Source organism: Larimichthys crocea, chromosome III (assembly GCF_000972845.2).
Source record: "Larimichthys crocea isolate SSNF chromosome III, L_crocea_2.0, whole genome shotgun sequence".
NCBI lineage: Eukaryota > Metazoa > Chordata > Actinopteri > Sciaenidae > Larimichthys > Larimichthys crocea.
The window spans coordinates 13900877-13912155 of NC_040013.1; the positions used below are offsets into that span (position 1 = coordinate 13900877).

At 38.9% G+C, this 11279-nt stretch overlaps 1 protein-coding gene across 8 annotated transcripts in view; it reads right to left on the reverse strand.

Annotated features, from left to right (window-relative positions):
- The window catches only part of adgrb3 (adhesion G protein-coupled receptor B3), a 114623-nt gene extending 103613 nt beyond the window's left edge, over window positions 1-11010 (reverse strand). For 2 of the 8 annotated variants that reach the window (XM_019275669.2, XM_019275667.2), the window contains exons 1-2: window positions 10721-11010; window positions 8316-9084 (exon numbers count right to left, since the gene is read on the reverse strand). In XM_019275669.2, the coding sequence (XP_019131214.1) occupies window positions 8316-9069 (754 nt within the window). In that variant the 5' untranslated portion in view covers window positions 9070-9084; window positions 10721-11010. The remainder of the gene's footprint in view (window positions 1-8315; window positions 9085-10720) is intronic. The other 6 variants (XM_019275666.2, XM_019275664.2, XM_019275668.2 and 3 more) reach the window with 4 other exon arrangements.
- Window positions 11011-11279: the final 269 nt, after the last annotated feature.

The window sequence follows — 11279 nt, forward strand, 5'->3', positions numbered from 1 at the left end:
ACATGCAACTGAGAGGCTGGAAGTAGTGCATAATTTACATTAACATCTCTGGCACTGCACAACAAGGGCTTGATAAAAATTCACCACATTAGGCCCATACAAAAGTTAGAATATGATTTTATTTTTATTATTTCATTTTTTTTGCCTATTAAAAACGTGACGAGAAACGATCAAGACATTTGACAGTGTTTATTCACACTAAGAGCTGAGCAAAGCTGTCATACACTCATGTGAATCTTGTTCTGGTTTTCCTAGAAGGATGAATAGCATGCTTGTTGAGCCACTCTGAAGGGTTTTGCATTCTAAATGAATTTGTCATATCAGAATCATTATTGTTGTTGTCTAATTTTGTTTTTACAATGAGCTGAATCGGTCCTTTTTTTGCTGTGAAGATACCAGACCTTCATTTCACATTCTGTTCCAGTTAGAAAATAGAAACAGGTTCATGGTGTCCTCCTGAATGAAATGAACAACCTGCAGGAATACTGTTTTTTATTGGCTAATCAAAAATAATGTAAAGTATTAAATAATGCATATGCTGGCAGGTGAAAAAAAGGATCTGTATAATACGAAGATGAGAGCCTCATTACTTGTTATGCTTGCATTCATATAGAAACCTTTTTGAAGTCAAAGGGAACAGGGGCACAACGGTGGTTCTTTCTTTGATTTATACGGTTCACTTATCTTTAACTCATAAATTGCAAAATAGAGACTGGATGCTGTGATGTCAAAGGAAAACATGCAATTACAAATGGAAATGTTTCATGATAAGTATGCGTTGCTGCTGTGATGATGAAACAGCACAGTAGCATATTGTATAGAGCCTCTGACAAAAAACAGAATCAGCTTCAGTCATGGTACTATGGCAAAACTGTTGGAACATCAGTGTGCTTTATGACGAGATGTAAAACAAGTCCTTTGCATTGGAGAACCCAAAAGGTCTTGAACTGAAGTGTATACCTATTCATTGTTTCCTACAGTGCAGCCTTTGCCAGACAGACCACGTTGTGTGGAAATACAGGAAAAAACAAAAAGGTAATTATGCAAATTGTTAGCAATAGCTCAATAATATCAGATAAGATACTTACAGATTAAAAAAAAAGGCTTCTCACCTCCTTTTCATTTGTAATGTCAAACCTTTAAACAGTGCATCAAACCAGCCTCTGTTCAACATTTTCACTGTCTACAACACAGTGGTGGTTTAGATTTGTTGCTCCGTGTTATTTTTATTTAATGGGAAAAGCTGAGTTGAATGAGAGCTTGAATACTAAACAGGCAAATCTGTGGCATTTCAAGAAGAATTTATGAGTAGTTGTGGGAGCTGGTGCAGCATGGATATACGGCCACACAAATCTTTGGAATTCATAACAAGCAACATGCATACAGGTGGGATATGCCCGTTAATAAATCAGATATTCATATTTAGCTCATTGCTTATGCAGATTTTTACAGAGAGGTGTGGCTGCCTTGCATCAGAAAATTAGACATAACCCATTACTCTGATTGCAATCCCTGCTGTAATGTGACTTTGTTATGGGCAACAACTGTTACTTTCAAATTTTATTACGATTGTGTTTATTGCAGGCTGCAAAGTTAAAAGGGTGGATTTGTCACCTTCAGGACACTGCTGCAGAAGTGATGGAGCTGATGCTGCAATTTAAGAAATGTAGATTTGAACCTTTCTGCACTCAAAAAAATTATAAAATAAATAATAATAATAATGTTTTGGCCAAAATGCAGGACTTATGCATTTCAATTACACAGAAAATTCTCCATCCATTTGAATTACATGGTTTTTATATAAATTAACTAACTAACTTAATGTGAAGCAAGTAGTACGATTTAATAGTACTAGTAAACTCAAAACGACTGCATTCATTTTTACTGTTGGGTTAAGACAAACAAATTGACTTTATTAATACAGAATGCATAAACCTAGTTACTACTGTGTAGTGGAAGCACATAGAATTTATAGTACTATTAAATCAATCTTATTACATACTTCACATTAAGTTTATTAGTTTTTTTTTTGTCTTTTTATTAAAACTATGTAATTCAAATGGATGGAAATTTTCTGTGTAATTGAAATGCATAAGTCCTGCATTTTGGTGTGAGGTTTGAGTGTGGGAAATTTACAGTTACTTTGCCCCGATATGCATTTGACAGTAATGGACTGTAACTAAGCACATGTACTCAGGTATTGTCCTAAGCACTTGTATTTTACTTATCCCTACACTCCTATATATTCATTACATATAATAAAGAACTAATGACGATAGTTAGTAGTTGCTTTTTCAATTAATATTTTACAAAATGTACAATGAGCTTATAAAATTAAACCATTAAATAAAAAGTCAAAATGAGCTCCACCACAACAAAGTACAACAGTAAAATAATACTTACATATTAATGCATCAGTGTGATAATTAATAAGGCCTAATGTATAACAGTATAACATTAACACATTAACTACAGTTAACTGATAAATACATTTATTCAGGCAGTCAGTTTTGGTATGTAGTCACCGATTACATACTGTGTAATAAATCACGTCCGCACTTTTCAAATTGTATTTCAGACTTTCTCCCAGGCTTCCTGCATTTCATTGCATCCTGTCTGCGGTTCAGCTGTGACAACACAAGGCTTTAATTTACTCTGAGGCGGTTTGCGGTACACAGTCTGGGTATGGAGAGTTATCACTCTGACTTCCAATTGCCATGCTGCTGAAACAGAGCCTCAAGTCTGAGATCACATATCCATGTCAAATGAACCACAGTATTCACAGCTGATATGCATCATCCCCACTGTCAGATTGGCATTGTTTGATTGCTCCTAGAAGCATAGAAGTATAGTAGCTATTAATTAAGAGTAATATCAAAATGGTCAGGATTGATGATTGACAGTAATTAACTAAAAGGTGGTGCTTCACAACTTAAATTGAACAAAATACCCAGACCAATGTATGCAAATGATCTCATACCATGATTGGTGCATAAATACATATCATCACCATCATTCGAATTAGGTCCTGTGAAGTAACCAAAACGAATTGAACTTTGGCAGAAAATTACATTGTTCAAGCTGGATCCCATCTCTTGTTGTAACAAGTTAATTGGGAAAATTGGTTTTCACAGCCCTTAATAAAGCAATTATCAGAAAGTGCTATTTGATATTAGACACAACTGTGCAAGTGTGTTTTATGTTTTTAATCCTTTAACTTAAGGAAAAAAAAAAAAAAAAACCCTACCCTGGGGCTCGTGGTGGACCTTATGCTTTATTGTATCATAAATTTGTAATAGCTGGAAAACTGAGACATTTGTGGTTCCAAAGAGCCCATTTGCATCCATGTGTGACAGTGTGAGTGGCTTAAGCAGAACTTTAAACATGGCAACAGTTTTGTGGTTTTATATCACTGTGTAAAATGACTTAGGAGTCACCTCAGAGCCTCATGAATTTTTATACCTAGAAACAGTGGCCTGGGCCATTTGAAGAATATACACTTTATATATGTATATTTTTGAGATATGCACAGAAAAGTAACTGCTCAGTCACTTCCAGACACCATTATCTTTTCCTAACAATCACAGTCGTGCAGATCCTGAAGTAATTTGGTTGTGTAATATTTTGGACCTTATTTTAGCAGTTTTCTGTACATAATTCACAAAACTGACTGGATTTGACCCAAAGCTGTGTAACTGATTACAGCATAAAATTTAATGGTTTCACGGTCCTTACGCACCATCCTTTTTTATAAATTTTGGATGGACAAAATTTAATATGCAGTTAATGGACAAAGTCGATGGCTGGCACTTTTCACGCTGATTCTTCAGGGTCCCGCAGTCTATCATGCTCTTTATATTGACCTTGTCTTTCCTCAACTATTTTCTTTAACATTTCTGAACACAGCTGCCGCAGGAGGTTGAACACAGAATACGCAGCTACAAAACCGAGGGGAAAATACTGTGTTTAAAAATTCAAGAGCTGAACACAGGAACATTAACAGTGGGCTAGAAAGTGGAATAACAATGATGGATTTTAGGGTGAAACGGAACACGGGATATTAAACATATTTACTATAGCTTAAGACAAACAATGCATGTCTAAGATAAAAACAGAGTCTGTGCTGTTGAGCTGAGCTCTCTCCTTCACTGAATTGGAACTAAAATGGCCTCCAAGTGTACTGAACAATGGGGGTGAGCATAATGCAGTGTGACTACTGAGTGACTTGACTGAGATCCAAAGTGAATAAAAGGCCTCACTATGTGAGGCAGCGAGGCTGAGCTGCTGCAGTGCTCAGGACTTTGGCGGGTGACAGTGCATTAGAACGCTTCACACACATTTCATTTGCCAATAAAATCCTATTGCTGTTTACCACATGACACATGGTCTGTGTCATCAGAAACTGTAATGATCAAATACGCATACTGCAGCTGCACGAATAAGCATCTGCATTTAGTCTGAAAGTGGATATGTTCCTTCGATAATATGACAGGCTTTGATATCTGCAGTAAAGAGAATTTATTTTCTTTCCCTCTTTGTCAGTTTTGCGGTGGTTGGACTTAAATCCCTTTTGTCAAACAAAGCTAGAGAATTCAAATAAAGAACCGATATATTTTATACATATAGTGTTGCATATTTGATATAGTCAAATCAATGTATGAACTTTTCTCTCAAGTGGAAAACAGAAGACCGAGACTCAAATCTGTGATGTCATTTCTAACCTACTTCTTGTACTAACAATGAATTTAGAAGCCCACTTTCTGGACTCATAAAATATTTATTTGAATATTTTACATACATATGAGCTTCAGTTCTGTGTAGCATTATTGGGTTTGAAATTATAAAGCCTTATCTCCCGAAAGCATCTCACTGTCACTGTCACTTTTGTCATCTTTTTCCACGATAAGCTACAACTCAATGACAACATCGGAAATAGCAAGTGGGGGGGCTGAGATGAGCGCGGTTACACAAACTGAAATATCTGACAGAATCAAAATAATGTTTGCATTGGAAAAAAAACCTCTGATTGCCATTTTCATTTTAAAATAATTACTTTGCAGAATTGACTTTTCAGTGGCAATGTTTCAGGCAACAGGAAGGTGATTGTAACAATTCTTTGTACCCGACAGTTGTCATGTAACAGTGAGGAAGCTTGGCATGAACATCACCATTCATGGCTTCATTACCATGGAACACATTGGAGGACATGCAACAAAGCACATTTATCTCAAACAATGAGACTCTTTGACCCTGAGCTTTGAAAACTGGCAACTTCCAACCGAACAAGACAAAAATGAGACCCTTTTCCCCAGCCAAGGGCAAAGTAGTAGACAGAGCCACAAAGCAAGACAATGCTTCATGATGTTGCCTATTCACAGGAGCCAAGTGCAATTTATGAATGATTTGAACGCTACGTTGTGAATGTGAGGATTTTCAGCTTGTGAAAACCAGCATTTGCACAGAACTGAATGATGAAAGAGTATATATACTATATCTGGTCCAGAACATGCCCTAAAATGTCTGCTTGTAGTTGGTGTCTGGCGCCTGAATGCCTCTTTATGTCCGTGATTCGAAATTGAAATTTGTGACAGCTAAGAAATCATTTCCTACCTAGATTTTACTTTAAGCTGTTTTTTTTTCATTTGTTTACCCTAAAACTCTGATTCACATGAGCAGCAGACTGTCGGACCATCTATTAGCTTGAAAAGCAAGAAAACAGCCAGGACACGTCACCAGGACATCGCAGAGCTAATGCAGACAGTCACTCATTCACCTATGGGCAGCTCGGAGTCGTCAGCCTTACTTGACTTGCATGTGTGGGATGTGGAAGGAAAACAGAAACGCAGAACGCAAAGGGAAAAAAAAGAAAAGAAAAAACCCGACAGAGAATTAAATCTGTCCTGCTGTGAGTGCCACTGTGCCACTGTGCTGCCTCTTTTTTTTTTTTTTTTTTTTACAACTTTTATTCATGAAATGGAAGAATGTGATAAAAATAAAACTGCATAAATGACTCATCCGAGTAGTCCATCTATTTGGGATTTCATTGTGTCACTGTGATTTTCAAAAACGACAAAATATGAAGGAATCAGGTCACTCTCTTTGTCCACATAATCACCTTAAATAGTTAAGAGCTTTAACCTTTAAAATGTTGTTATCCTCTGACGGTGTGAAACACCGGTGAGGCATTTCAGTGGCATGGCTTGAGTATACAACCTCCAGCCCTGCTTTTCTTTGATGTGCTCTGAAGCCATCCTCTACCAGGAACTGAGAAGATCAAAGACAAGCGATTTTATCAAATGGAGCCCTTGTCGACTGTTTGTAATGCTTTATTCTTCATCAGGAACACCCACTATGTCACCATGATGCCACAGGAGACACCGTGCTCTTTTAAACCCAGTGGTGATCTCCCCGTTATCCAGATGAAAACGGATTTATTCAAACCTCCCATCAACCCGCCCTATAAATAGAAGCTTGTGGAAAATCTTCTGAGAGAGGAAAAAAAAAAATAAGCCGTGCTCTTAAGCTGTTATTAACATGCTGATAGAAAAATGTCAAATGTTGTTTTGGGGCAGATCATTTTCTGTGAAAATAACGCTTCCTGTTAATATTTGTGATTTGAACAGGAGATTCATTATGTGATGAAATCATCTGACAAATATACACAGCTGAGTCATACATTCTGTTGTTACTGCACATGCTACTTCTCTGCAGGGGGAGTTGTAACAGTAATTTGCATCAGATACTGTGTGCATTATAGCTTAAGGGCTCTAGTGAAAGGGTATGTGAACGATCTTCAAAATGAGTTCATCATCCACTCATCCAATGAAATTTGAAGTGGGGGTAACTCTTTCAAAAGCATTAAAAATACCTTTAGACACAGTAGTAATGTAGGTGGGCTATTTCTACAAAAAAAAATAAAAAATAAAAATCCTGTATTAGTGTGTTTCAACAACATGTGATGTAGCAGCAGTCAGCAGGAGTGAACTGCTGCAATCGATGTTCACCTGTTCTTCTTGATTAGAAAACTGCCACCTGTTCTCCACGGTGCTGTTATAGCAACTGTTATTTTGGTAAGTGCCACAAGGGAGATAGCTCCATAACATTCCTGCTATCATTATTTTCCTCCCTCCCAAAAAAAAAATACTAAAGGTTGACTCATTATTTTTGGTTCAGTGTGTCGTGATGAATGCCCCCCCTCCCCTCCGTTTTGCGTCTCATGGTAAACGCACCTAACCTCTGAAGTATGCAGCATATTCCTCTGGGGGTATTTCTCTGCTATCTGTTAAAATGCAAGCAGCTATGTGTCAAGAAGGGTTCCCTTTGTAATTCAAAAAGATACATAAGTGTGTTAACTACAAAAAACGCCCGCCTGCTTACTGGTGACACTAATGAACAGAAACATTATGACCTTATCATAACCATTTACAATCCAGCGTTCGTTCAGCTCACTACCTGTGAGTGTGTGTGGATGTAAAGGTGTTATGCGTTTTGCACACGTGTGAATAACCGCTGCAAGCATGCCTACTGATAACACCATTTTCTTCTCTTGCCTACATGTTAATTGTTGCTCAGTTCCAACATACAGTGAAAACGCGTTGCATTGCTCTATGGCAACACTATACAAGTGGCACCCCTTATATAATAGAACATCTTTGAAAACAATACTCTTTTATTCAATAATCTCAATCTAAATATGTTTAATTATCAGCACTGAAGCACTAAACTCTTAAATCAAATCCACAAGTTTGAAATGTTGCATTGCATGAGCAATGTGGTCCAATCTGACGCTGCTGCATCCATGATCCCAATCGTTCCATGCGACATAGATGCCAATAAAAAGCGAAGGATGTGTCCGTGTTGGCCACTGTTGGTCTTTGTAAGGATGACACTGACATAAATGTATAACACACAAAAAAATATCTTTGGATTTGCAGCCATTTTAACTCTGTGCTGATGTGTAGAAAAACAGCCATTTTAAATTCACAGCAGTGATAGTGCATTTTGATTTCAGTCCAACCAAATGAAAGACCCCCTTTAGGTGGTTTGGTTTGTGCTGCTGTGGTCTTTACTACACCCAACTCCTCTGGCAGCTTTGTTCTTGTAGTTGACACATTTCTGAGTCAACTACAGCCTATATATCTATGTGTGCTCTTTGTTTCATGGGCCATCACACTTCAATCATGCAATAAGGGCAGAGAAGGGAGTGATTGACGTGCACATTTGACTGACATGATTACTATCTTATCTATGCATACAATAGTCCGTTAAGTCTACATCTACTTCAGCATAAAGGAGGAAGATGACAGGATACTCACCTTCTTTAGGAGGCCGTTTCACTTCTGCACTCAGATTGCAGGTCTGCCCAGCTTGTAGTTGGGGTGACAAGCAACCTTCCGTTTGTGGATTTAAGGGTAAAACCACATTGTTGAGCATGAGCATACTCTCTGATTCTCCATCGCCTAAATGCTGAGGACATGTGCATTTTGTGTACACGATCCCACACGTCTCCACTGTCCCTTTCTCTAATTTCAGGCAGTTTTCCAGCCACGTACAAAGCACTTGACACCCAAACTGGCTGGGGCTCGCCTTATTCAACACCAAAAACTCCACATTGGACTTCTCCTCCTCATCCAGCTTCTGGGGCGTCAATCCGTTATAATCATAAGGGAAAACTCTCCGTAGTTGAACGAAATTCTTGTCATACAGCAAAAATACATAAATATTCTTCGAATCGCACAGGTACACTATAGACTCGTTGACTTTCAGCAATTCATTGATCTTTTCATGTGAGTAATGGTCAAACTGATAAGCAAGCAAAGAATATTCAGAGCAGCTCAAGTCTCGCTTGTATAGCTTCAGGTAGATGCTGTATTTGGTTGGGTCTGGGTTCTCCAGCGTCCATGTACAGTTTGTATAGTTCTTAGGAAACATTTCAGTCACCGAATATGATCCATAAATGACCCCCTTGACCAGAGTGGAACACCAATAATCTTGGGCACCAGTTAATCCAAACATAACCAGAAGATAGGTGGAAAATATATAAATCAACAGGTTTCGAACAGCCTTCATCCTATGTCATTTGGCCTGCAAGGAGAGATGGAGAGAGTTACACAAAGGAATTTTTAAAGCAGACGACACAGGAAACATGATAGATGTTCTCCCTCCAGTCTGATTGATGGGCTTGACACATTTCTTATCACGTCCTTCCATGAAAACGGAAAAAAAAGAAGACACGTTGACCTCGGCAACATGTCTTTTGCATCCCCATCCTGCCTCCTTCATTACTATACTTTGTGCAAATATTGCCACCTTGTGGTTGCTTTAGCCATTATTTATTTATTTATTTATTTTGGGGGGTGGGGGGGGTGTCGGTGCAATAATGTGAGTCATTTAGACATTTATAATTGGGTCGTATTTGCTATGGCACAATCCCTGGAGATATTCAAATATAGCTGTTTAGAATATCTGTCATCAAAAGACAAACAGTGAGGAGAGGTATCCAAGTCAGTGCAGCGCTCACAAGCTGTGGAGAGGCAACTGCTCATTTTTACGCAGTAACCAGGATCTCTCTCAAATGAAGCAGGCTTCTTCGTGATTTAGTGTGTTTCTGTTTCCTCACACGGGAGTTAGATAATGCGTGGAAGGCAAAAAAAAAAAAAAAATCACTCAATGAAAATCTGTTTTTGCATCAGCCTGGTCATTGTTGCGCCTCTCCTCCTGGTGCACTTTCAGGTCCACTATCACGACCTGCATGTCTCTGAAATTCAGGGGCTTGACATATTTGACAATGCAATTTGATAAAGAGGCAGCGTGTGTGCGTGTGTGAGACCGAATGTGTGTGTTTGTGTTTGTGTGTGTGTGTGTTTGAGCGTGCGTGCGTGCGCGCGCCTCAGTGTGTTTGTGTGCAAGAGAGAGAGAGAGAGAGAGGGAGATGGAGAGGGAGAATGCAATGCGATGTCCTGATTGCTTTAATCCTACAGGCAATGCAGCTGTGAGCAGTGTCACAGCAGAACGTGCGTGTGTTCGTGCGTGCGCGTCTCAAACTGCGTGTGTGTGTGTGTGTGTGTGTGTGTAGGCGTTGAAATCCCAAGTAACCTATAGATACTAGAGTCCAGATAATAGATAAATGTGCACTTATGTTTCTAACTTCTTCCCCTTTCTTCTTTTTTTCCCCTCCTGGGGTGTGCTAAAAAAGCTGGCCGTCGCACCACATTAGAATAATATATGTTACATAAAGATTTGTGGAAGCAGTGTTGAGTGAAATCAGCTTTTAGTCGCGATGAATCCATATGATTCGGCAAAGATTCATGGCCACGAAAGAAAGGAAAAAAAATAATCAGTATTCTGGAGACGAGAACTCGCTCGTCAAGAGACGCTGATTTTATTGCCGGGGCTTCTAAGAGCAATCTCGTCTCGAGAGGACATCTGAATATAGAGACACTGGCTACATCTCATGCGGTGTCAGTTCGACGCTCGGCGCTTTAAAGTGATTTTTGCCTCTTAGGAGAGAGATCAGCTCTTAAAAATCATCTGTTAAGCACCGTGGACTAATACGAGCGGATGAAAAAAGCTCCAAAGCCGTCATGTTGAACAGACAGGACAAATATTAAACACTGGAGGGCTAAACTTTAACTGACACAAGACATATGAAAATCAGCTTCTGCTGCTTCTCTAGCTCCATGCTATAAATATAATACAAAAATAATAATAGCAATCTTACCTTACACTGCGGAAGCTATGGCTATTTTTCCAACATACTTGACCACATCCTTCATAAATAAATTCTGCAGCCCTCCAATGAATCGATACTCCCCATTCCCGACAACAGAAGTCCGGCGCAACAAGATGGTTCAATGGATGAAAATAAAATGCGTTACACTCCGGTCTGTCCGCTCATATTCCCCCGGTCTCCTTCTTCTTCTGGGTTTTTCCCATCAAAACGGAGCGCAACAAACACACGCCAGCCACCGAGAAAGAAAAAGAGAGAGAGAGAGAGAGACAGCGAGAGAGAGAGAGAGAGAGAGAGGGAGAGAGAAAGGGGAAGAGAGAGCGAGTCAGAGAAAGAGAGAGAGAGAGAGAAAGGGGGGTAGAAAGACCGAGAGAAACACAGAGGAAGAAGAATTCTTGGAGTGATGAAAAAGAAGAGAGCAATTCTTAGAGTATTACCATAAATTAATTCGGCAGACGTCTCTATTCCCACTGATATGTTTTCTCCAAGTCGCGCAAACACCCCCCTTCTGGAATAAAAAATAAAAATAATAAAAAAAACATACACACAC